The sequence below is a fragment of the Fusarium venenatum genome, assembly GCF_020744135.1.
Source record: "Fusarium venenatum strain MPI-CAGE-CH-0201 chromosome Unknown EDB82scaffold_1, whole genome shotgun sequence".
Taxonomy (NCBI): domain Eukaryota; kingdom Fungi; phylum Ascomycota; class Sordariomycetes; order Hypocreales; family Nectriaceae; genus Fusarium; species Fusarium venenatum.
The window spans coordinates 6,521,059-6,545,593 of record NW_027072129.1 but is presented as its reverse complement, the minus strand read 5'-3'; the positions used below and the strand labels follow the sequence as shown (position 1 = coordinate 6,545,593).

The window sequence follows — 24,535 nt, the reverse complement described above, 5'->3', positions numbered from 1 at the left end:
CGCAACAGACATTTATGAGGAGTATCCAGCGTGCTGGACATGCATTTGGCTCGCAAGGAAAGCAATGCGGACTGTCATCGAAACATCCTTCCACCCAAGGGACAGATCGACCATCGTATCACAATAGTTCAGAAAGAAGGCAAGCGCTGAATGCGGGAACAGCCGGCCGAGTGGCTTTCCACCTTCTGTTTCATTGCACATGATCTCGTAAACGGCTCGAATAGTTTCAGGATCCAAGTCCCGTTATACCTGGGGCTTGAATTGCTGTCAGTTTGTGTCTTCTATAAATCCGATGGCAGGTGTTTACCTCGAATTCCTCAATCAGACTGGCGATGTCTTCATCACTGAGGGAACTGTCTTGGTCAAAGGCCAGGAAAGCAGTTTTGCCGTTGTTGTCAGCAGCACAGTATTGACTGAAAAATGGTTGGTACTCCGTTTGGACGTCCTCTAAATGATCGGAAGCAGTAGTGGCAAGGGTTAGTAACTTTGACCCAGTAGCGGTAGTGTCAGCATCATCATTGTTAGACTTGGGCTCTTTTTCTTTGATGTCGGCTGCGTAGTATTTGATCGCTCTTGGGATGATCTTTTCTCTGGCCTTGATGTTCTTCTCAACGGAATCTCCCTAGAACTCCATGTAGAAGAATATTCTTTCAATTTCAATCTTCAAAGCGCAAAGGCGACCCTCCCGAAGCATGCAGCCAACAAATGTCTTTGCTTGTGGTTGAATGTAGACGCCTGCCTTGATGTAGGTTCGGAATAAATTTCCATCGCGAGTCAGGATATGACGGTTCCTTTTTTGTTGCTCTAGAATCTTGTCTCGTGAATGACCTGTGACCTTGTACCGATCTGGTTCATCCGCAATGACCAAACCAATTTCTAACATACGGACAGCTGCGACATGCGGCTTCAGTTCCTCGCCTGATGGCAATAGGGACTGTGTCGAGTGTGATGGGCCATGTGCTTGGGCGTTGAAGGTGGGTGTCGTTGCCTTGTGGTAACTTGAACCCCAGAGCCAGAGCTCCTGGAATTGCCGTCTCCCATGGGCGCCCACTTGCATGCGTTCGCCATCACTCCTTGCAGCAATGTCGTCTTCGCCGGGCTGAACAATGAGTTGCAAAGCAGGTGGGAACTCTGTGTCTTCAGGCATGATGGAGGATGTCCGAATTGTTAAATACGCTAAGAGGGAGATACGATATAAAGAGATGATGAGATCTGAAGCGTAGTGTGTTAGCATTAAACATAGAGAAGCAGAAAGGAATAGATACGGCAAGGAGATAATAAACCGTAACTATTGTGTAAAGGAGGACGTCTAAAGCAGAGTAGGAATAGCCAGCCCTAAATAACTGTGCTAGAAACGTAAAGGGATATAAAGTAAGCGAGGTATAACGGTAGAAGAGACGAGTAGGGCAGATAAAGGTATAGCTGAGTGCGATAGAGCATGCCGCACGGCGCGAATGGAAAGGAATAATGGTGTAGCCAAAGGAAGTTGATGAGAAGGGAAGGTTATGAAGAGGAGAGGAGTTGTGGCATGCTCCTTTATAGCTAGATTTCCATCAGCTGTGAATCACTGTTTGTTTATCATAAAATAATATTTTTAAAGTATCGTGAACTAGGTAGTCAGGCGTTTGTCACTGTTTGCCAGTGATGATGTTAGGCAGCCGCTTGACTCTGCACCCGTGCATGTGCATGCGCATTCATCTGTCTAATTTCTTACTGGAACTCTTCTCTTCCAGGCCATACTGAGTATCCAACTCCTCACGAAGAGGGATTTCTTTCTCCAACATAGACAGGAAAAAGGCAAGCCCACCGAATGCCACAGAGATAACATACACCTTCCGAAGTGAGAGCATAAAGACGTGGCGCAGTTGTTCCTGAGTCGCCTCATCAAATTGTGAGATGAAAGCACGAGTTGCGCTTTGGTATGAATCCCCAGAATGGAGTGCTTCTCTGGCTAATTCATTATCAATCATGTGCGCATACTGTTTCGTGTACGAATTGAACACGGTCCCAGCGATTGCGACACCCCAGACTGTGCCAAGAGAACGTATGAATGACCAAGTACCAGTAGCTGCAGCTTGATCAATCTCTTCTGTGGACGCTTGAAAGGCAGGGAGGAGCGTGTTGAGTAGAAATCCAGATCCAATAGCAGGAAGAAATTGGACAAGCACCCAAGCTACAGGGGGGCTGTCCTCTTCGAGAAGACCAAAGAGCCCGACACCCAAAGTCATGATAAAGAAGCCCGATACATGAAGTCCTTTATACTTGCCCCATCTTGACAACATAAAGGCAGAGAGTGCAGCTCCGGGAATGGCGATGAGAGCAACGGGTAGCATTTGCACTCCCGATCTAGAAGGCGTAGACATCTTGACGGCTTGAAAGTACAGTGGGAGGAAGTAGTATAACCACATGATTAACAACTGATTCAGAAAGGTATTGGCGTAGACGATATATGATGTGCGACTCGGGAATAGACGGATGGGCATGACAGGCTCAGATGGAATGCCAGAACCTTCATAAATGACAAATCCGACGAGTCCAAGAAGACCTATGATCAGTGGAGCCAGTATTCTCACATCAGACCATGGATGAACTGGTCCTGCCCATGTAAGTGCGATGAGAATCGAGACGCTGGATCCGATGAGGATAGCATTTCCGATGTAATCGATACGCTTGAGCTTTTCGATTGTTGACTGGGTTCTGTCGTATTGAAGGTTGAGGAAGAAGTACGTCACAATAATAGCGACGCCTCCAAGGGGAAGATTCAGGTAAAATACCCAAGTCAAAATGTTAGTTTCGTCCTGATGTATCTATGACCAACTTGAACTTACCCATCTCCAAGTCGTATTCTCAACGATGACGCCCCCGAGGAACGGTCCAATCGCAAAACCAACGGTCATGACCAACAGAAGTATCGCGATATAATTCCCTCTGTACCGCAATGGAACCAGATCGGAGATTATAACATCGTTGGCCATCGTTATTCCACCACTCCCAATACCTTGGATTGTGCGACCAGCGATGAGCATCGCTCCTCCATTGGCGCCACCAGCAATACCGCTTCCGAGGGTGTATAGAGCAAATATGGCCACCATGACTTTCTTGCGGCCCCAAATATTGCAAAGTTGACCGAAGAGGGGTTGAACACAGGCCCTGTAGTAATGAGACAGAGTTAGACATATAGACTGGGCTAGGACATATGACTCACGTGGTAAGGAAGAAAACATTGGTAACCCAGATGTAACTAGACCCAAGTTTGAGATCGTTGACAATGGTTGGAAGAGAAGTGATAACAACTGTTGACTCAAGAGATGCGAGGATGGTGGCGAGGATTAGCGTAACCATGATCATCCAGAAGCGGTAGTCTTTGTTGAATGCTGGTGGTTGCTCCTGGGTACTTTGAGCTTCTTCATCCCTTTGGTCTAACTTTTGTTGATCAGACATATCGAGGGATGGTGATGTAGCAATGGGCTGAGTTGTAAAGTAGTCGTATAAATCGTTATATTTTCGTGGAGAGCTTTCACAATTTACCATGGATCTTTCTCGAGAGGGCACTTTCATTTTATCTATCCCAACACTCATCTTATATAAGAATTTTATAGCAGCAGAGGGATGTGTTACAAATCATCTAGTGTCTGACTTGAAGCCGCCGACTTATAAGACATCGGAGGGTTTTTGATGTGGCTGACCCGATGGTTACATCGCTCGCCATCCCTAACTTCTGGTTAAAAGAAAGTTGAATCAATTGCTCCAAGCGACATATTCAGGTTTCATCAATAAGTATGATCTGGCCCAAATACCGAAACGAGCCTCGTTCGGAAGCTTGTAGTATCGGATATTCATAAGACGCTGTCTCTTAGGGTATCGAAAACGTTGACAGTCAAAGAGACAAGATTAGTAGGCCAGCTTATGCAACTTAGGCCACACTTTTAGGTTGTTTATTTTTGTACCCTAAGACTTAGGCGGCTAATCTTTCCGCCAAAGAGCAAAATTGATTCATTTGCTATGGTGGACTTTGCTTATTTCCACACAAAACTCTCTGCATCTCAGAGTAGATATATCCCAATCCCTTGTCACCCAATCTGTCTCGAAGCGGCAAGCTAAGCAGTGCGTTTCCTCTTAAGAAAGACCTTCACATCATCTCCATACCTCTCAAAACCAACATTGAGCCCTCCTCGCAGAATAGGAACCCTAAACTCTTCACCAGGCGCAGCCTCAATGTCAAAAGTCCGAAGCATGGTCCCAATCACAGAAAATATAATGTCTGTTCCAAACACACGACCAGGGCACATGTTACCCGCGACTCCAAAGGCTCTAACCTTGCGTACGGCGCTGCCAGATACTTGACCTTCCTTGTCGATGAAGCGGGATGCCTTAAAGACTGCAGCATCGAGGCCCCAGTTCTCAACATCCAAGTTAGATGCGCACATAGGGAGCATGAATATCTCTCCTTGGGGAACAGCAATGGGTTCAGACCCGGGCATGTTGAGCATAAAGTCGTGACGAGCAATTCTTGCAACGCCCGTCATATGAAGACGGAGAGTCTCATACCAAGAAGCCATGAGCCAGGGACATTCTGAACGAACATTGGCAAAGTCCAATCGTGGCTTGTTCTCATCCTCCCCTTCAACATATTTGACCTGTTGGACTTCCTTGAGGATGACTTGGGTAAGTTCAGGATCTGTCAAGAGGTGATGAGTAAGCCAGACTGCGAGGGTACTGGTAGTCGCGAGAAGACCCAGGGCTGAGACCATTTCGATGTGGTAGTAGTCTGGGTTGTTTTCCCAGTTGGGATCACTGTGAGCCACAACGTTGATACTATGTCCAGTGGTTTGGACACGGGCTTCACGATGCTGAAGGTGGAATTCTTGAAGTCTTTTGAGGAGAAACTTGCGGGAGTTCCAGGCCGAGTTTGCTGTGAACCAAGAAAAGGGTCTTCCGAGGGTATCAAACGTTTCACTGAGTTTCCTTCACGCTATTAGTCCAAGAATCGACATAATACCAGTAAAGAAAAGATTTACATGAACTCATTAGAGAACTCCTGATCCATACTCCAAGGATTTTTGACTCCCCATACTGCACTCGCCGTAGCAGAAACGGTCAACTCAAAAACCCAACGGCCAATTTGAATCTCATTCAGCTCAGGCATCAGCGCAACCCGGTCTCTAATATTTGTGCTCGAGCGTTGGTTCAAAGACACAATGTTCTCGGCATGACCAAACTTTTGCTTATGTAGAGGCTGGGGGTTATACCCAAACACAGCGTCAATGGTATCTCTCTTGAGTCCAAAAAGACGAGGACCAACATAGACGAGTACTTGAGCAAGGCCCGTGTCATTGACATGACGCGAGAGAACACGATCCATGCTTGGATGGCAGACTGTGATGCGTGCAAAGGGGATATTAATGGTGAAAATGGGGGCAGTCGTAGAAGCAATGAGGGTGTTGATGTAACGAGTGCTGTCGATTGTTAGACCCATGAGATGGCCTAACCATGGAACTACACCTGATAGATGGGGGAGATGCGAGATGGAAGGGCCGCCATTGCTGAATGTTTTCTCACTGAATGAGGTTGGGGATGTAAGGTGGCGAATCAGACGACGAGTTAAGATTGGAAGTATATAAGCAGCTATACAGAAGATTATGAGGGTTGGTATAAGATTGGCTGACAACGAAGAGATGTGATCAAAAGCTCGGGCATGATGAGACATGACGAGGTGAAGTAGGAGATCAGACACAGCTGATCAACAGAATGGTGATAGTTTGTGAGTAATTGAAGTAAAGATGAACTGTCTTGTCTGATGAACCTCCTATTTTGAGCGGTAATATCTTGCATCTTATAAAGCTTCATCAAGAGAGCCTTCATCAAGTGTCGACGATCTCATCGTTATTGACTGCAAGCCTCATCACACAACCTCAACTACTTCCCCTCATCGATGAAGTGATCAGAGACTCATGATCACTAACTCTGACCATTTGCGAATGAAGCTGCATCTCATCACAATACAAACATTCAGATCTAACTTATGCTCGAAGCATATGTGAGCCCACAACCATACCTTTGGGGCCGAGCGGGGGAACAAGATGGCCGTATACCCAATCATATCCGCATCCTTGTGATTCACAATTGTTTGCTATGTTTGAACTTTCCTCTTAATGGAAGAACTTTTTGAGATAGCACATATGCAGCTTGTTGTTGTCGTCTGCTTGAGGGGGTCTTGGGAGAGGGTGTGTGGTGATACCTTCACTGATGAGCACCAGCCTAGACTCCACAACGCCTTGGAAACAACCACTAAATAACCGAATTTCTTGCCTATCAGACCATTATTACATCAAAGAGATCGCAATACCAGCCGAGTTCTTGTCACATCCTAGAAACAATGAGTTGGTGGCGTCGCTGCTTCTGAACTGGGTGATCGCTGAAGCGAACAACATAGCAAGCTGCAGCAGAAATATCTCATACGGGAAGGCCTAGCAAAAGATCTCGGGTTTCACAGAGGTTCAGGAGTCTCAAGTTGTTGATGGTCTATTAACTAGAAACAGAAGGTGAAGAAAGGTTGTTCGTTATATCACCCCATCACGCATAGCCTTTCCAGAGAACAAAGAGATTAAGGAATAATGTTTCCCGTTGAAACTTCAGCCCACCAAGAACCAATATTCCTGGTGCTATAAGCATTGATTTTGTGTAGCATGGCTTACTCGTAGGCTGTTTTGTTAGTTTGAATGTCCACTTACAGAACCTCATGTCGTCACCGATTGGGCCAGGCATCTTTCATGCGAGTGTTTCCCAGCTAATCAAGATCGAGAACGATATACCGTGCAAACTGCATTGCATATTAACGTGCTGACTGCTGGAAATGGTAGAGATACGATCGATGTCTATATTTGTTGCCAAGTGGTTAGTGTTGGCGAAATGTTGTTGGTTCAGTGTAAACTATTAGAGACATTGTTCTGGCTCGCACGGTCCATATATAAAAACGCTCTTGATGACAATAATAGAGTCAAAATAATCCAGGAAACCCTTTTCCAGTATCGTTATTTTTGTGTTTGGCTGTAATCATTTGGTTATGCTTATATCAAGAAGCTACCTTCTGTGTTGTCGTTACGGAACATGTACCACAGCCAAGTCATTATTTAGTATCTCTGTTGGAGAACACCTGGATATCAACGTATCAGAAGCATTTCCATGCAGACAACTCGTCGGAGATAGTCATCATTCTCACAACCAACAACAGTGGCGTAAAGTGGTTCATCTCTAACGGCGCTATTCTTGTGTAACTAGCCTCCTCTTGACACAGGTCCCTGCTGATCGTCATTTTTCCACATGCCTGGAATGCGGATTTTGTTCAATTGGTTGGCCCTAAAATGTACTCCGATGCTCCGTCTCTTGGTACAGACAACAGGCAAAGATTGCCAAGAGAGCTTTGCTTGAGTGCTGGGTCCGATCTTTGTCGGGGAGCCACGGCAGAGAGATATGGATCTGCACGGTTTGCAAATTATTTCTTGTTTCTTGTTTCTTGGTTAATGTTCTCGGGATGGGGATACGGCAATGTTGGACTAGATGTTGAGTTGAGCAGAGTTGAACATGTCCTCTTGAGGGCCACAGTCAACGGATTTCGACCCTACATGACTATATGTGAAAGTGCATTTGGTTAATACTGACTCGAAATATGTCGTTCATTATACGATACATACTTTCTTGTTCTGCCAGTGCCATGAAAAGTTAAGCTTATGCTAATTATTCACATCTGTACCTTAAACCTATGAGTTTAACAAGAGACGAGGCCTACACACGCCATAAGGTGCATACACAAAGTCGGTACGTCGTTGAAAAGCCAACTACTTCCTTCAAGTCAACAGTAGTATGAAGACCTTCAGCGGATATGACCATGCCCCCGTTCTTAGCCATTACTTCACGCATCCGCCGATTGGCTCCTTCGTGGCACTCCTAGTGAGGCAGCTTCAAAAGGTGTGCACAAACATCTGCACTGGCCGTTACGAATTGTAAATCGTGGAATACGTTATTCTGATACATGCATGACCTTTAGGCCAAGTATCTTCAATTATTCTTATCAACGAGGTGTGCCAATGCCATCTTCCGTACAAATTATCATCAACATCCAGTCCAGATCAGCTGACACAACAGCCTTGGTATCCCCTAAACCTTACATACAGCAAACTGCACTCAAATCATCGTATCGGAAGCGTCATATTCTTTCCGCCCCGTCCGCCCCGTCCGCCCCGTCCGCCCCACCCACTTCGTCCACCACGTCCAACACCGATGAATCCTCTTCCGGCAACGGTTTCCATCTTCCGAGCTAGGCTGTTAAGCTCTTTGACCAGGCAGCTGGCAGCCACAATACGGAAGCTCTCTAGCTCGCCATCGCCGTGGTATACATCAGGTGCATTTTCCTTCTCGATACAGGAAACAGCCACACACGCCCAGCATAGCTCGATGGCATCTTCTCTCCACCTCGATGTGGCTGCATCTGTTTCGGTCACTGTACTGAGAGTCTCTGCGCCATCGCCTACGCTTCGATCCCGAATCAGCTTGATAATCCACGCCATGGTGCTGTCAATCTCTTCCTTGAGCTTGATAGATGCATCCCCCTGGCGGCAGGTCTGAGCACCTCTCTTGTTGAGGATAAAGCCGCAGAATACCTCGACCTCTGTCAACGGTACACGGGGATTCTCTGAAAAGTCCCACATCTTGTCCATTATTGTCGATTCATACCTGTGTCAAATTAGCATGCGATAAAAACGGGAGTAGACGATGGAACTCACAGGCCGCGTATCTTCCAGGCTTCTGTTGACTGGCGTGTCCACTTGATATCGAGCTTATACTTGATGACTTCATTTTCCACAATAATCAAAAGCTGATCCCAAACAGATGGTCCAGCAGTGTTGATACGGCGGTGAATGTCCTCATCCCAGATTCTTTTCTCGTCGACGTTTCGGTAGAGATGACCAAGAATCTTGTTGGATTGGTAGTGATTGAATTTGGAACGCGCCATAACGTCATCGTTATCGAGCTCGTCCTCATCCACAATGTGCGCCAACTGTCCCTTGTCATACAATTTCAGAGGTGGTGCTATTGCGAGACTTGGCGAAATGTTAGTGTAATACGATGACTACAGGAGCAGGGCTGGCTTACAAGTCAGGGCGAAAACGCGGGTTTCTAGGCAAGGTTTTGATATCAACAGGGATACCCGTCTTGGAAAAGTCAACAGCCGTGGAGTGCAGTTCTGCCAAGGCGACGCAATCAGAGTGAGTAGCTCCCTCATCATAATAATCAGCCAAGATGACGTGTCGAGTCGCAATCACTCCTAGAATGTCAGTCCGCATAAAGTTGATAAAGAAATCGGCAATATCCTTAGATTCGACTTGACGATCCAGAGGTTTAGGGGTGACTCTTGGATAATCTGCTGGTGAAAATATTCTCAACGGGTTTGCTTCAGGATCCCATATAATGTTGTAGATGTCTCCATCGAGGTCTCCTCCACTCAGCATACTTGGCAAGTCACGCTTACCCTTCTGGCTGAATGCGATGCAGTTCTGAAGACTTCGCAAGGGGTGGTCCTGTGGCGGAGTGACTTGTTTGGCAAGCTGAATATCTCCAGGATGAAGAGCTGGTGAGCGAGTGACTATAACCCTGCCATCTTTCAATGTAGACTTGATGCCTCGACCGTTACCTCTGCCATAAGTCTTGTCGTATGTAATATATACTTCGCCCTCGTTAAGAAATCCCGTTTCATCCATAATACCAAAAAGTGTCACTCCGTTGTCGACAGGAATTCGAGCTTTGTGCTTTAGCAAACGAAGTTCTCGCAGGACGACGTGCTCGACAGCAGCCTTGAGGAACTTGTCGCGGCGATAGTCAATATCCATTGTCTCAAGTTGCTTGACCAGCCTGGGGAGGCCCATGTTTATACCAATTGCCTGATGTTCCAGAAAGGAGCTCGTGTTTGTTGCGTCAGCTGTGACGTTGCGTAGGATGTCAAGTGCGTTGTTCTGAAGCCCGAAGAACCATTCATCTTTGATACCCATGTCTTCTAGGATTTTGATCATTTGGCGGTTAAGAACCAGTCGCAGTGGTTTAGATGCAGTGTCACAAATGCCGAGCTCTCTGATATCCTCACTTCGGAATTTCATCATGGATTCCTTTCGAATGCAGAACACCTTCCCCTCAAGTGTGGTGTCCAAAGACAGCATTCCCTTACAACCACCCCAACGAACCTGAAGACATGTCGGCGCCGCAGACTTCATAGAAAGATAAGGCCAGATTTCTTCCAGCGCTTTCTGGGAAATTGTCCCCACTCCGTCACTGAAGACACGGGATCCATCTGCAGACTTGATGTCGTGGATGAATCGCGGGACGATATTGTTCTCAAAGATCGGCACTGCGTAAGGTGTCTCTGAGAATGCTTGGCCAATACGTGCCGCGCATTTTGCTGGGACACGAATGTCTGTGAAGTCTCCAAGAGCCTTTAAGATGACTTCCGGTCTGTGTAGTTGAGAGTTTTGATCGGTAAAAGGTGCCAAGAACCAGGCAGAGTGTGAACGGAGAGAGGAATGAGAGAATCCAAGAAAATGATACCTCCGTCCCGCGATTTGAATGCCGTCATCCATTATGCGTCGAAAGCGAGAATATATTGACTCGTTGTCCACTTTGGGATGGAACCTCACCTCCTGGCCGTCTTCTTCGCAGAAAATGACGCGGAGGAAATGATCATTGTAGTCTGAGTATTTTCGTAGCACTCTGTTCTTACTCTCTGGTTCTGGTCCAGCGAGAAGCAATCGTGTAGGTGTGATCAGAGCTTTGAAGACCCAGATTTGGTTTGATGGTAACTTGCCTCCATAAATTCGGTCTCTTTCAGGGTTGTCTTTGCGAGCTTCATACTCAGTTTCCATGATGCTGGCCATGATACTCAACACGTCTAGCTCCTTGGGCTCCGTACCAGGACGAGGGTATGTAATTGTCTGGAAGAGTTTCTTCATGGCATTTGTTGTGATAGGAATCGCTACTTCATGCTCTTTATGATCCTCTATAACACGGCCCAACAAGTCGAGAAGCTTTATACCACTGGCTGGATTGATAAAGTTGCTCCAGACGAGAGCCTGAACCTGGAATAGAAGAGCGAAGTGCACCTTACCGGAGGTGAGAAGGTTCTCAGACTTCTCGATAAAGGTTCGTCGTCCAAGAAATTGATTGCTTTCTATTCCCATGTCATGGCATCCAACAGATGGTAAGTCGTGGTTGGTGATGGCGAGAATGTCCTTGTTCCTCAGTGATCTCAAGACTTCGTCGAACGAAGGTATATCGTAGAGATATATGCGATATACGAGACAAGATGAAGAACAATCACGAGCCAAGCCCCAAATTACCAGTTCCTCTACTCGGCTCCATTCCTGACTCGAACGCTCTGATAAGGGGCGATACATGTACATCTTCGGCGGTTCCGTCAAGACCAATGTGAGGGACATATCACTACGGGTAGCAATAAGGTCCTGGATAGTCTCGTTATAAAAGTCCATCCGATTTTCAAACGGGGTCTGGATTGTGATCCACTGGGGTGTGAGTTTTCCGACGATCTTCTTGGGAAGAACCAATTTCTTGTGGTCAACAAATGTCAACACTTCATCTTGGCCACAGAAGGTATTACCACCGCAGCTGATACCGGTAACGCTGAAAACCTTGTCTGGGGCGCGACGATCTTTGTTGTTCGCATTGGTAGTAACCTTTTTCTTCTTTTCGCGTTCATGTTTGAGGTGCGCAATGGCATGTTTGTCCACAGGCCTTGTGCTTTGCTCCGCGAACACAGCGACCTTGAGAATGTAAAGACGCGCTATATCTCTTGGAATTGACCGAAAGATACTTGAGTTGAACCTGAACAAATTATTTGGGTTGATGTTCTCTTTGCTAAGATCAATCTGAGGTCTTTGCTTGCCATGCCGGGCGAGAAATGCCCTTCCATCTTGGGCGTTGAGGAACTTGATCCATGCTTGTCTTCTACGTTTGGGCTTTTCGCAGTAGAAATCTGAAATGTTGAGGGCTTTCATCAAGGGAAGAAGTTCCCGCTTGAAGTCATCCTCTGATAAGTCAAGAGGAACATTTCGGCAGAAGACTTCCATCGTTGAGTCGGGGGCAAAACCGAAAGCCTCGAGAAAGTTGGCGCATCCACCCTCAGCAGGTGGAAGGGAAAATATAGTGTTGCAAATGCGAGACGATATTATAATGATCTGGAATCCGTTAGTTCAGATGGCATGCCTTGATGTTGCTTCTGATCTCACATGATCTATGTTGTTCTATTGCATTTGATGGTCCACCCGAAAGCAACAATAATGGCGATCTATTCCTTCTTCATCAAGCCGAGAAGAAAGAATGCAGACAATGGTATTTCGTTATGTACGGTTAGTCGAATGTAAGAGGGCTTCATGCGGGAGGCCGGCCGCTGTGAGGTGGCCGGGTATGTACGGTTACGAAGAAAGGGTTGCTTCACATTCGCGCGGGTGAGTTTGCGGAGAAAGAAGATAGAAGCAGAGAGGAGGTGCATAGAAGAACAACAAAAGCTGCCTGGCTATTTTGCATACAATTGCGGCTTGCTTGCACTTGCACTTACACTGCCAGTCACAGTGCTGTGACAGCTAAACAGCGCACTGTGGCTTGTACGAATTTTGGCTTGGCTTAGTATTGTTGGCTGCCATTTGTACAGTGTGTGTACTGTGACGGTCCCTGTGTTAGCACAGGCCATGCAAATCAAGTCGAGACCCTGGATTTCCAAGGTCGCTCCTTCCCCATCACCACCACTACCAGTTCTCGGTGTGGACCTTGAATCTCGGTGACGTGCCGGTGAGCTTCGGTGAGTGGCGGGGTAAATGTTTACACCAGCTCCCGCATTTCTACGTTCCCGATGCCATTTGCCGAACCGGATCACTTTCGCGTTCGCGGCCGATTCTCGCTCCACCTGCCATCATGTAAATCGTTCTTCCGGAGGCCATGAGGCCGCTTTAAAACAATTAAAATACCACTCAGTAAGCTTCTTTCTCCAATTCAAGCTACCAATTCCGCATCATCAGCCATCATGTCTCCTCCTGGTTCCCTCTACGTCACAATGCAGCCCAGGCCTGGGCTGTCTATTGACCAATTCCATGAGTGGTATAACAACGAGCACGGCCCAACCCGTCTCCGTATCCCTCAGATCTTCACCAACGGTCTTCGTTATAAAGCGACCGACGGCCAGGAGCCTGAATACCTTGCCGCGTACGACGTGGCAGATATGCCCCTGCTCGAAACCGAGACGTACCTCACTCTACGCGCAAATCGATCTCCCCGAGAAGCTGAGACAATTGGACAAGTCGACGTGAAGCGGTATTTCTGGGACTTGGTTCACACCAAGGAGTCTGATCAGTTCATCCCATTGGAGAAGCTCAGTGACGACGAAGCTGAGGGCCACCAGCTTACTGCTGTTACTATTGATCTCAAGGACACTGAGGGTGCTGAGGAAGAATACGAAAAGTGGTTGACTGAAGAGCATATTCCCATGCTGGCCAAGGTTCCTGGTTGGTTGCGCTCTCGCGCCTTCAAGACGTCGTATCTTGAGGGGCAGGGCAAGACGACCTTCCTTGCGCTACATGAATATGCTAAGGAAAATGGTCAAGGCGGGGAGGCACACAAGGCGTCTATGGATACCCCTTGGCGTACTCAAGTCTTTGACAAGTATGTCGCCTCCAAGGGCCGAAGGACATATTCCCTCTTCTACGTCTTTGGGCCTGCTCCTCGAGAGTTGCATTCCCTGTCAAAGCTCCCATCGACAGCTGCATTTACCTCGCCCGACTCCAAGCAGTCAACCGTGCCCGGTCCCAATGCTGCTATCAACTCATTTGTCACAACTCCAGACTCTCTGAACATTCCTTTCCGATTGGAGGGCAACCCAGATCCCAAGGCCCCTACTGTCGCATTCTGCAATTCGCTGTTGACATCTCTGCGTATGTGGGATCCTTTTGTGGAAATCCTAAAGCGTGAACGTCCTGACCTGCGAATCCTACGATATGATACCCGCGGCCGACATGCCGTACCACAGCCTCCCGTCGCTGCCACTATTGACCAAGTGGCTGACGACCTGAAGACTGTGCTCGATGCTTTCCGCATTACAAAACTACATACTCTTATTGGTGTTTCCATGGGAGGTGTCACCACCCTCAACTTTGCTATCAAGTATCCCGAACGTCTAGAGCAGTTCATCGCCTGTGACTTCAACCCCACATCAAGCGAAGCAAATACACAAGCTTGGAAGGACCGCACTGCTACGGCCGAAGAGGACGGCGGCAATGGAATTAAGAAGCTTGCTGAGCAGACTGTTCAGCGCTGGTTCCACCCTTCTACAAACGCCGAGACGGTTAAGTGGATGACTGAGATGGTGGCTTCTAACGATGTCGAGGGTTTCAGGTATAGCAACACAGCCCTCTGGGATTATGACCTTAAGCCCAAGATGGGTAGCTGCAAGGTTCGTGGCTTGTTTGTGGCCGGAGAAGAGGATGCAAAGGGTGCTTTGCCCAAGGCCATGGATGCGAGCAAGGGACTTCTTGGAGACAAGGGCGCAGAACTGAAGCTCGTTCCTCAAACGGGTCACCTACCCATGTCCGAGAACCCTCAGGCTTTCTGGGAAGCTATTCGAGAATTCCTGTAATCTAAGCTATTTGATAGGGAGCTCATAAAAAATGAACAAAAATAAAGATCCAAAGGGGCCGCAATGTGGAAGGCCGACGTTGGTTCAAAAATGAAGTACCTAGACGATGCAGACAGCGAACTTTGTCATTGTCCCCAGCAATGAGTACTTGGGCTCCTGGAAATCCAATATTTGTATCCAATGATAAGGCGCAGTGGCGGAGTGGTCTAACGCGATAGACTAGAAATCTATTCTCTTCGGAGGCGTCTGTTCGAATCAGGCCTGCGTCGTTGGTTTTCTTTTTGCTCTTCTTTGCCAGGAAAGAATGTCTCGAATCTCGTTAAAGGCAGCAGATGTTTTATTTTTGAGTTGTGTAGGTGATATTAACTCTGATTAATTCACATTTCTACCTGACTTGGCTATGCTTCATGCCCCTAGTCGGTGTGATATGTTTCCTGGGAAATTCGCTTAGGATATAAGGCAAGATCAGGTATAGCCTACTAAAAGTCTTGATAGTCCAAGTATATCTGTCAAATGGTATTTGCCCCGTGGGATTCATGATCTTGCCTCGCAGAGACAAATCTTCAGCAGTTCAAACTACAGCCAATCTGGCAGTGCAAATTGACAAAGTAGCCATAATCCACGCCGTAGTCGACAGACTTTGCATTTCCCAAGGGATATGACATCCTGAGCCGGAAACTTTTGTTCTTATCGGGCATCCAGATTTAGTAAACTAGGCTATGGTAGCCCTTGACGCGAATGAAATGTCTCTTTGGAGCTCTCGCGGCTATTTTATGAAGCTTAAAGCGCTTCTCGTCGGGAATACGAACATAGACGATGCACCCCAGGTGCGTATATGATACATAGATGATGTATGGTAGAGTCTGGTTGACAAATAGCATGTGTTGACGAATCTGAACCCTCATTTTCCTTCTCGAATGTTAACATGGGTTGGTGTGACACTTCCAGTGAGTGTGGTCCTTAGGGACCTCACTCGTCAGCGGAGGGACTTGAGGCATGATGATCTTTCCGCATCATCAGTAGCCTAAGGGGGTAACATGGCCGGTCTTTTTTTAAGCTTCAACTATCATCAATGTGTTATTAGGGTCTAAGTATATACGATAGGATGCAAGTACTTACAGGCATCGTTGCAGATGACGCAGTCGACTATAAGCTCAAAGAAAGAATAGTCGGCCTGAAGCCTTTATTTAGAATACAGACTTTGGCTTAATGCAACCAGTGTCTTCTTGTGCCATTGAAAGAGCCTCCTCGTCGGATGTTCTTACAGTCTTGAAATGGGCGAAAGTATAATCACGACGAGTGATCCCATCATGAGGGTTGGCCTTAGTAGGGTCTCGAGCGAGCGTCATGCTCATATCCATAAAATATGGCTTCATGTTTAGCATGCTCTGATACTGCAGTTCTCCAAGTGTGTCGCCGGGAGCTCTAAGGTTCTGAATGAGAATGAAGATGTCATCCCGTGGCTATCCTTCGGGCCGCTATTATGTGCGAGATGCACTTGGTGACTTCGGCGTTGAACGTGTTCAAGCCTTAGATACTGTTGTTCCTTGAGACTCGATATACCTCCGAGTAGGAGGAAATGTGCATGGTAGTGCTTCCCAGTGCAAGATGGCTAGCAGCTTGAAAGCACAGGATAGTGTTGGACTTTCAGAAGTAGCGTCATGGCAGCCCCTCGAGGGGAAAGGTGGATAGAACGCAGACTCATCAATCACGAGGGCATGAGCGACATGAATTTGGATTGACTGTCGAAAAACCCATTAACGAGGAAAGGCTTGAATCCAAGTTGTGTTCGTTGCCATAGCATAAAAGAATGCAATCCCCAGCGCAGCCCGTCAGGTAGGCCTGGAGCATTAAAGAGCACCTATGTGGAAGGGGCACTGGGACTATTTAAACCAGAATGAAAATTCAAAATCGACCAAATTTAATTACCTACCTCATCACAACACAATTGATATCTTGGCAAAAGAGAAAAGAGAAAACAATACCGTAAGCATCCCAACAAGGTTGGACATGTTCAGCAACTGTATTCAGAAACTAAAACTGTAGTCAATCGATTAATTCTAGAAACAATTCGCAGCATGAATTCATCATCGTAAGCCCGATAATAGTGATTCCATACCTTATAAAGAGGTAGCCTCCGATGTAGTCGGCGTGTTCCATATTTCAAGCTTCCCATTCCCGTCTCCTCTCCCGCACGGCCCCGTCCAAAACCCTCCGATCGACCCACTAAAGCCTCCGAGCGGAGCCCCGCATAACATCCAACTAATTCTACTCTATCCGTCTCACTCACATCTCATTTCTCATCTCACCCCAAACATTAGAGACAAAAATTCATCATTTCAGACAAACACAAGTTTGTGTGAGAGGGAAACAAAATGCACACCGCCCCATCAACACATCCAAATCAAATCCGCTCCGCTTGTGAGCGCTGTCGCCGTCAAAAGCTCCGATGTTCTCGCCCTGTCGGCCCCAGCGCCACATGCGCCCGTTGTTCCCGTCTCAACCTACACTGCCAGGCCGGTCTGCAGCGTCGCGTCGGGCGACCACCCAAGAAGGACGACGTGGTTGAAGCTGTGGAAATCGTGCTTCGTAGCGGCCCCGATTCGCCGCAGCCAATGGATGATGGCATGCAGTTTATCCAGGGTCTGCTGGACGATTCGACATGGAATCTTGACCCTTTCTGCGGTTATTCGCCAGAAACTCTTCCGTTTCCTATGGAAACATGGCCTGCTGTGCAGACTCTCGATGCCCAAGATGTTGAGCAGCCCGTCATCAGACCTAGTGAGCAGCTGTTTGAGAAATTGTCAAGGCTGAATGCGGATATCCACCGGGGAAGGGAATTTGCTGCTCAATTTGTGAGCAATTCCGATTTGCACGAATTTATTTGCAAGGTTCATAGTACCATGAATGGTTATGAGAATGTACAGATGGTCTTGAGGACGGCACAGGACTTTCTGGTTGTCCTGAAAACGCTGCATCAACAGCTTGGCACGCGCTCTGTTTCCTGCTACGGCCGGCAGCCATATACAAACAAAATGATAATGGCACTTACTGCAGATACACCAACATCTTCCGCTTCATCACCACCCTTTCTCTCATCCGGTGGTACAACGCCAACATCCGGAAGCTCTGCTCCACGGCTTCCTCCCGTCTTTGATTCACCAACCATGTTTCTCATCATATCTTGTTACGTCCAACTCATCAAGCATCTTGAATTTGTCCTCAAATTAATCTTCAACTCAATATCGGACCCACGACGGGATCTGATTGACTCAGCTCCCATGGCGTTTGCTGAGGTACCACTGATTGAGCCATCGACCCAATTTGTTCTCTTCTCCGAGCTGCTTCGGCATGTTATGAGTCAGATTAATCTGCTGGTCGGGTTTCCTAGCCCTTGGTCCAGCAAGACTGCTTGGACAGGTTTGATGACGTGTCAAAGATACAAGGATATGCTGAATTCTGAGCTGGGTGTTGTGGAAGACGGGTGGACAACACGGCCAAGTAAGTTGATGGAGTTGAACAGAATAACCAAAGGCATGCTTGATGAGCTTTCCATGGTGGGAGTATACTAAGCACAACTCTGCACTGTTAACCAGCAAAGGACAATCAATAACTTTTCTTGTTGTAGGGAAGGGTGTGTAAATCGTAGGGTAGACTCAATACGCCGATGTGATCTGAAAGGTGTATACTCTATGCTATTCTAATCTTTGTAACGATAATACCACTCCGCCAGTCCCAGCCTGTAAGAACATCAAAAGTGTGAACTGCAGTGATCCCAAACTCCGAATTCGAACCGAAACTCCTCGCCAAAGTTCGAGTTTAAACCCAAGCTCAGTGCTAGAAAATCCCTTAAAGGAACTTAAAGGGACATTGAAAAGGTGAAATCATACTTGTTGCTGCCGCACGCGTCAAAAACAAACGGATAACGGACCGTCGCTTCGTAGGGAAGATATTCGATGGGGGAAATTGGTCTCTGGCGCGGCGATATCTGTCGGGCCCTTGACAAAGAGTGCTCCTCACTATGAGCTCTCTTGTTTCTTCCCTTTTTAACTGGCGTCACGGATGCCTTCTTTGGTGTCGCAGGAGGTTCGACACGCCATTCGCATGCGAGGACGCCGAATTTGACCTGTTCCGGATTCTTGTGTTTGCTGAGCTTACTCAATTTGGCGTATTTAACAAAATGTTCTTGCAACCAGGATTTAACCTCAAGGACATGTGAGGTGATCTTCCAGCTTGGCTCTTCCACCTCATAGAAGCTTCTGTTTCCGCCCTCAAACCTGGACGTTCTGAGTTTTCCTGCTGTAGCTTCTAGTCAGTGGTTGCGTTGGGATCACATCTCGTCGTTCGTCACATACCACTTTGGCCATTTAAGGATCCTTGTGTATCGGTACAGGCTTCGGTAGTTCCACGTGACTTTCGTAGAATCATGTAGTCAACAAAGTAAAATTCCTCCAAGTTGGGAAGATATTGTGCTAAAAACCGGTACAGATGCTTTGGATACCTGAGTCTATCAGTCAGGTCATGAATCTGGCCGCAATTCGGGCACCGCAGTGGTGATTTCCGGTCATGCCATTTGTGGCAGTATCTCATGGCGACCTTGCGAATCTGATCCAATCCTGAGCAGTTTAGAGCTTTGGTAAAACGTATGTTGTCTTCATAGAAATCGGGAGGGATGTAATCTAGGTAAATAACATCTGATGAGGAGTTGAGGCTAACGAGCCGTCCAGTATCCAAACGAAAGGCGGTTGATCGTTTCACGAGGCTTTTGGCAACAGCCGCAGCTTCATTGCATGTAACAGAGAGTTTGGCGAGTTGCTTGTGCAGGTTGGTGTAGTAGGAGATGTCGGCTTGTGAAGTGGGGTAGAGAGGCTTCAAGGCACCATCTATTTTGTGTGTTGGCCGCCTTTCCCTTTTGACTTCGAGGGTCATAGGATCACCTTCTTCATTTTCGTCATCCGAGGACATATTGAGGAGGGTCGACTCTTTCATCCACCATTTTCCGATACCTGTGGATGGGTGCCAGTCGGTGTCGATTTTGAGAAAGTGCATACCGGGGGTGTCCAGGGTACTTTGCCATATCTGGGTGCGTATTTCGGGCGGTAGGCGAGCAAATGGAGAGAAAGTGCGACAGTCTTCGGGTATCTCAAATTTGAGGGGGGTTTCTATCGTCTGTATTGGCGAGTCTGGCGAGGAAATGTGTCGGTCGGGGATGCGAGCTTGGGCTTCGCTATCAAGGGTGGGAGCAGTCATGATAGCTGTGGGCCATGAGCTTATCAGTGTCTCGTGGTCATGAAGGAGGGGTAAAGATTAGAGGTAGAATCAGAAGCGACAGCAAAAGAAGGCAGAAACAATCACAAAAGATGAACGGACGGTTGAGTGAGTGTGTGAGGATGCAGAGTATTGATGGTCTCGAATAGTTGATGAAGTCAAGTTGGAGAAGTAGTGGAAGTCGCTGGACGGTTGCGTTGCACAGTACAACACATCGGCAGGCGGCGTGAATAACTGACAACGCTTGGAGAAAGAGCCGCCGAGAGGAAGAAAGAGGCAGGTACCTTTGCGCTCCAAACCGCCAAAACACAGCTGTTATCCGTGTTGGCTTAATTTTGCAGCGAATCAAGAATATGATTGTTGGAACATTAGCAATTCGTGTAGAAAACCTAAGGGTCTGGGCCGTCATATCTGTCGCTACATACTTTGACTGGTCATCTGCCGATCTCATCATGCGTGGACAGCTTCACCGCATTAACCTTTAACTGATAAAGGCGCATTTTAAATTAAACTAGCGATATGGCTAAAGTTGTCTAATTTATAATTCCCTGATTTCTAGGTTGATCAAACCACCTTGGTATCCAAAGTCCAATTCGTTGGTGATTAAAATGAACTTTCTACAATTCCTGATTTCCAATGCTCCAAGTTTGACTCAACAAGGATCAAACTATTGATGGGTCATTCTGAGCTGTCAAAGGTTGACCTGCAGAGCTGGACTTTGCCAACGCTGTTTTTGCTTAGCTTTTGTCCCAGAAAACCAGTTGTCCCATGCATTAGTATCTAAGTTGATAGGTAACGTGCTGAGGCGCAGGGTACTCTACTGCGCCGCGACTTTACACGTCAATCTAAATCGAAACCCTGCTTGATGGAACTCAACAAAAAAGGCATGATGATATCAGACAACACGTAGATACGCATTTCAATAGTTCACTGAAGAGAATAAAAAGAACCTTAGTAAAAAATTACCAAAAGGTATTTGTTATGTTTTTGCTTCCCATGGGCAGATTTATATCTTACATTTCAGCACATTCGACAATTCGAACATCCTCCATCATACCTGCAAAGAATTACACAGAGCTCCCACCACTTCGCAACTCAAATTCCACCATAGCAATTGAATCAGTTTACTTTGCTCTGCGCTTTTGATTATTTTATCTAGGCTTCTATTAACCTGTCCTAAAGACTCCTTCTACGTAGACATCAACACAATTGTGATTTTGCAGACCTTTGATAGTTGTACCTGATCTCGCCTTATATCCTCAGCGAATCTTCCACGAAACATGATAGACCGCAAGCTTCTCCCAAGTATAACCTTGATAATCCATTCGACCGACGTCCTTCATTTTCAGGCCCAATGGGTTCAACTGGTAGTAGTGTTTCGTATGCTATTTTCCAGGGCCTAGTTGTTTCCTTCACCCACAGGCTGGATGACTTTGTTTAGCTCATTGGTGGCGATGTTCAGCTGTCTCATGGTACTTTTGATATTACCGGCAGTTTGTGCATGGATGGCTGAGATCATCTTTGGTGCACATCAACCTCTGACTCCTGGCTGTTCATCATAGCTTGGAGCCGGGTTGCAAGATCTTCGGCAGACTGACCCTGTGGAATTTCGCCATTGAGTGATGCGAGTTCAGCCGATACCCCCAAATCTTTCTGCATAGACTCAACAATTCCTTTGACGCGCACTAGAGAGTCACAACCCAGCTGAGAAGGCTTGCTGTTGCCTTCCTGTCTACTTGTACTCGACGGGGCCACAATCGGCGCCGTAGAGGGGGGCGATGAGTGCGGAGCGTGGCGGGCATGCGCTTCGCTTAGACGAACGGCACGACAGACAGTCTCAGAAATCATCTCCGGCGGAAAATTCAGATTGACTCCTTGTCACAATAGTCGAGAAAGAAGCCGAGCGCTGAATGCGGGAGCCGCTCGCCGAGCAACATTCCGTCTCCGCCTGGTAGTTCTTTGAGCAGGATGTCGTGAATAGGTCGGATGAGATCGGGGTTCAATTCGCGTCCTACCTGTGGCTTGACTTGTCGTCAGTTTTGGTCTTATATACATCTTGTGACAGGCGCCCACCTCGAATTCCTCAACCACATCAAAAATGTCATCATCATCAAAGTAGTTGCCTCTATTAAAGGCCAGGTACGCATCTTTGCCATGAAGTCTATCGCAACCTTCGCCCAAGGTTTCGTTCATCTTTTCCAAGTAACCTTCGTTTCCAGTCTCCCAGAAACGTTGAGCAAAATCATGGATCTCTTTTCGGAGGATCGCAAAGAACGCAGGGAGTTCCGGATCGGGTTGGTTGAGCATGATGGAGGGTATCGAAATCGTGATGTTGAAGAGTAGGTAATTGCCGAGACGTTTGATTCACACAAATAATCAGAATACAACCAGCTACGCAGGAAGTCGGATTGCTAACCACAGAGTGAGTTTGGGCTCGAAGACGTAAGAATTAAGGGCGGCTTACCAGATGATTGTGTAAAGGAGAAGACCAAACACAAGTTTTGCGAGTGTATGCAGTGTAGAAACGGAATGAATGCGCAAGATAATGAGAAATGTAGCGGCAGGCTACCCTGAGAAGGATGAAGTTGCCTGAGATATATCCTGATAGGGGAAGCAAGCAATAGGGGAGTGCACCGCGCGTGATCGCGTGGCAGGGTGAAGGTGAGCGAGTGTTGATGAGAAGTGAAGGTTGGGGAGGGACGGGAGTTCAGTGCCAGATTTATACCTGGAATGTCACCAGTTTTTTTCTGTGTTTGCTGGTGCTGTGAATCAGCCAGGTATGTGTCAGTGTTAAAATATCAGGCAACTGCCTAACGTTGCACTCTCGGCAAAGGAGAATGTCCAAGAGAAGACTCAGGTATAATTCACAACCCACAATCTTTTGGTGGTTTCTATAATACTAACCATCAATATATATTATATCACTACTTCTGGTATATGCAGAGATAAGACATGATGGGATAATTACGATGCAGCGGCGAAATGACTGACCAGGCTACCAAGTTAATAACCCCTGATCCTGCTGTTGTCACTCATTTGGATGAACTTCAAGCAAAGTGTCTGATTCTCTATGATCTGTTCACCGCTTATGGCAACTTTGAGTATTTGGACAACATCGAAAAGGCTGTAGCCTCATCGCTTCCTGGCCCACCCTATGGTCCACACACTAAGGACGACGGCGAAGCCACCTTCTTGGCCTTTGACCCTAATAGTCCTCTCAAGAACCAGGATGCTGCCAACCGGATCAAAGAGATGAGGGTAAGCACTTGTTTAAACGCTTCAAACGGACAAAAACTAACAATAGTTAAGCCACGCATGCGACCAGGGATTGACTGGCAACCCGAGCATGTCAAAGCCGTCCACAAGGTGATGTGCACTGGAAAGGCTGGCCAGTTTACACTCGGCGAGAAGATTCCATATGGATCGCTCGCCTTCTTTCTTCATTATTGCCATGACATAATTGAAGTCCCTGTTGAGAATGAGGCTCTCATTGAGAAAGTGCACGATGCTTTCACGGCGACTGTTCTACATACTCGTTATAGCACCTACACGCCGTCAACCTCCCTTACAGCATTTTTGATCTTATCGATTTCGGTCAGGAAGGGAATATTCCACTAGCCTTCCAGTTTCTAGTACATCACAAAGTTCTCCTCGAAGCTATACAGAGAGCGTCATGGCGACTAGTGGAATCGATAGCACGGGAACATGGTGGAGTTTTGAAGCAAAAGTTGTTTGACAATCTCAAACGTCATCTTAGCATTACATCAGACAGATAGGAAGTGGAATTTGTCTGGAATTAACTGGCCGCACCCAGCCTCAGCAGAGTTGCATGCAACGACGGCTCGTTGGCAAACGAGCTGGGAGTCACCATTGAGAATATTGAACATACTACTAAGATTCTGAACAAGGGTGATAAGTAGAACTCAGGCAATTATTTTCGGGATGTTGTTGTCGGTCAATGTTACTGAGTCTGGGTTTGGGGGATGAACGTCAAACGGATTGCCTAAGGGTGGTTTGCCACGCTCATCATCATGTATGGTAATTCTGAGATAAATGTATGTATATATCGGGGATCAATAATGGGAAGATAGCAAAATGGCCAAAAGAAAATATTTAGTTCGACCCGAGAGTAGATTGAGCCTCAAATGCATAAATGTCCTGGGCACTTCTTTATTTCAAGGTGTTAATTTAGCCTCATCCTCAAGTCTGTGATGTTGATAGCAGTTCCTAAGGGCAATACTTCAATGAATTAAATCGATGAGCGTAGTAGAACGAGCCATTTTACTGGCCTCGAACTATAGAACGGAAGCCCGACCAGCAAGATGCAATATGATGACTCGATTAATAGTAGCAAGGTTTGTTTCCTTTTTCGGGAACTGCCTGTGTCTTCTCTTACGATTGGAATTTAAGGCATAACCTGTCTACCTCAATGATCGAAGTGCAACAAGATCTGAACCACATTCCTGCAATCCAACTACGCACTTTCTGCCACTTTGTATCGAAACCTCAAAGCGTTGGATGGTGACATCTCAAAGGAGTCTAGTCGACATGCTGTGGGGCTGTTCCGTGTCTTTTGTTCAAGCC

At 46.9% G+C, this 24,535-nt stretch overlaps 8 protein-coding genes and 1 non-coding gene across 9 annotated transcripts; 3 read left to right on the top strand and 6 right to left on the bottom strand.

Annotated features, from left to right (window-relative positions):
* Positions 1-234: 234 nt before the first annotated feature.
* Positions 235-1,066, bottom strand: EDB82DRAFT_488397 (uncharacterized protein). Its single transcript, XM_065608332.1, has one exon. The coding sequence runs from the start codon at positions 1,055-1,057 to the stop codon at positions 623-625; it is 435 nt and encodes a 144-aa protein (XP_065465693.1). The 5' UTR covers positions 1,058-1,066; the 3' UTR covers positions 235-622.
* A 511-nt stretch (positions 1,067-1,577) lies between these two features.
* Positions 1,578-3,618, bottom strand: EDB82DRAFT_441396 (major facilitator superfamily domain-containing protein). The gene is made up of 3 exons (XM_065607790.1): positions 3,206-3,618; positions 2,829-3,150; positions 1,578-2,774 (listed from the first exon to the last, which is right to left on the bottom strand). Exons 1-3 carry the CDS (start codon positions 3,577-3,579, stop codon positions 1,695-1,697), a joined length of 1,776 nt encoding a protein of 591 aa, XP_065465692.1. The 5' UTR covers positions 3,580-3,618; the 3' UTR covers positions 1,578-1,694.
* Positions 3,619-4,097: 479 nt separating this feature from the next.
* On the bottom strand, positions 4,098-5,736 carry EDB82DRAFT_571873 (cytochrome P450; the record flags this gene model as incomplete). Its single annotated transcript, XM_025729945.2, has 2 exons — positions 5,019-5,736; positions 4,098-4,965 (listed from the first exon to the last, which is right to left on the bottom strand). Exons 1-2 carry the CDS (start codon positions 5,705-5,707, stop codon positions 4,098-4,100), a joined length of 1,557 nt encoding a protein of 518 aa, XP_025589119.2. The 5' UTR covers positions 5,708-5,736.
* Positions 5,737-7,993: 2,257 nt separating this feature from the next.
* EDB82DRAFT_488392 (RNA dependent RNA polymerase-domain-containing protein) lies at positions 7,994-12,518 on the bottom strand. Its single transcript, XM_025729946.2, has 4 exons — positions 12,288-12,518; positions 9,151-12,236; positions 8,781-9,098; positions 7,994-8,730 (listed from the first exon to the last, which is right to left on the bottom strand). Exons 2-4 carry the CDS (start codon positions 12,126-12,128, stop codon positions 8,187-8,189), a joined length of 3,840 nt encoding a protein of 1,279 aa, XP_025589120.1. The 5' UTR covers positions 12,129-12,236; positions 12,288-12,518; the 3' UTR covers positions 7,994-8,186.
* A 146-nt stretch (positions 12,519-12,664) lies between these two features.
* EDB82DRAFT_488390 (Alpha/Beta hydrolase protein) lies at positions 12,665-14,891 on the top strand. The gene has a single exon (XM_025729947.2). It carries the CDS (start codon positions 13,079-13,081, stop codon positions 14,681-14,683), a length of 1,605 nt encoding a protein of 534 aa, XP_025589121.1. The 5' UTR covers positions 12,665-13,078; the 3' UTR covers positions 14,684-14,891.
* EDB82DRAFT_t50 lies at positions 14,871-14,952 on the top strand. The gene has a single exon. It is a non-coding gene; the product is annotated as a tRNA-Ser (tRNA).
* A 1,997-nt stretch (positions 14,953-16,949) lies between these two features.
* Positions 16,950-18,385, top strand: EDB82DRAFT_488388 (uncharacterized protein). The gene has a single exon (XM_025729949.2). It carries the CDS (start codon positions 17,059-17,061, stop codon positions 18,253-18,255), a length of 1,197 nt encoding a protein of 398 aa, XP_025589123.1. The 5' UTR covers positions 16,950-17,058; the 3' UTR covers positions 18,256-18,385.
* A 13-nt stretch (positions 18,386-18,398) lies between these two features.
* On the bottom strand, positions 18,399-20,407 carry EDB82DRAFT_63392 (uncharacterized protein). The gene is made up of 4 exons (XM_025729950.2): positions 20,383-20,407; positions 20,236-20,310; positions 19,039-19,938; positions 18,399-18,982 (listed from the first exon to the last, which is right to left on the bottom strand). The coding sequence occupies exons 3-4, from the start codon at positions 19,931-19,933 to the stop codon at positions 18,543-18,545; spliced, it is 1,335 nt and encodes a 444-aa protein (XP_025589124.1). The 5' UTR covers positions 19,934-19,938; positions 20,236-20,310; positions 20,383-20,407; the 3' UTR covers positions 18,399-18,542.
* Positions 20,408-21,466: 1,059 nt separating this feature from the next.
* On the bottom strand, positions 21,467-22,258 carry EDB82DRAFT_471678 (uncharacterized protein; the record flags this gene model as incomplete). Its single annotated transcript, XM_025729951.2, has 2 exons — positions 21,467-21,825; positions 21,967-22,258. The coding sequence occupies 2 exons, from the start codon at positions 22,256-22,258 to the stop codon at positions 21,467-21,469; spliced, it is 651 nt and encodes a 216-aa protein (XP_025589125.2).
* Between the last annotated feature and the right edge of the window lie 2,277 nt (positions 22,259-24,535).

What these genes read in the sequence shown, in the direction of transcription:
- EDB82DRAFT_488397 (XM_065608332.1), bottom strand. Translation starts at nt 1,057, where the DNA reads ATGCAAGTGGGCGCCCATGGGAGACGGCAATTCCAGGAGCTCTGGCTC.
- EDB82DRAFT_441396 (XM_065607790.1), bottom strand. Translation starts at nt 3,579, where the DNA reads ATGAGTGTTGGGATAGATAAAATGAAAGTGCCCTCTCGAGAAAGATCC. An exon ending in AATGTTTTCTTCCTTACCAC is followed by an intron (nt 3,151 to 3,205) that starts GTGAGTCATATG and finishes TCATTACTACAG; the next exon opens with GGCCTGTGTTCAACCCCTCT. An exon ending in AGAATACGACTTGGAGATGG is followed by an intron (nt 2,775 to 2,828) that starts GTAAGTTCAAGT and finishes ATTTTGACTTGG; the next exon opens with GTATTTTACCTGAATCTTCC.
- EDB82DRAFT_488392 (XM_025729946.2), bottom strand. Translation starts at nt 12,128, where the DNA reads ATGGAAGTCTTCTGCCGAAATGTTCCTCTTGACTTATCAGAGGATGAC. An exon ending in CCGCGTTTTCGCCCTGACTT is followed by an intron (nt 9,099 to 9,150) that starts GTAAGCCAGCCC and finishes CATTTCGCCAAG; the next exon opens with TCTCGCAATAGCACCACCTC. An exon ending in GCCTGGAAGATACGCGGCCT is followed by an intron (nt 8,731 to 8,780) that starts GTGAGTTCCATC and finishes AATTTGACACAG; the next exon opens with GTATGAATCGACAATAATGG.
- EDB82DRAFT_488390 (XM_025729947.2), top strand. Translation starts at nt 13,079, where the DNA reads ATGTCTCCTCCTGGTTCCCTCTACGTCACAATGCAGCCCAGGCCTGGG.
- EDB82DRAFT_488388 (XM_025729949.2), top strand. Translation starts at nt 17,059, where the DNA reads ATGCACACCGCCCCATCAACACATCCAAATCAAATCCGCTCCGCTTGT.
- EDB82DRAFT_63392 (XM_025729950.2), bottom strand. Translation starts at nt 19,933, where the DNA reads ATGACTGCTCCCACCCTTGATAGCGAAGCCCAAGCTCGCATCCCCGAC. An exon ending in ATCCTTAAATGGCCAAAGTG is followed by an intron (nt 18,983 to 19,038) that starts GTATGTGACGAA and finishes TAGAAGCTACAG; the next exon opens with CAGGAAAACTCAGAACGTCC.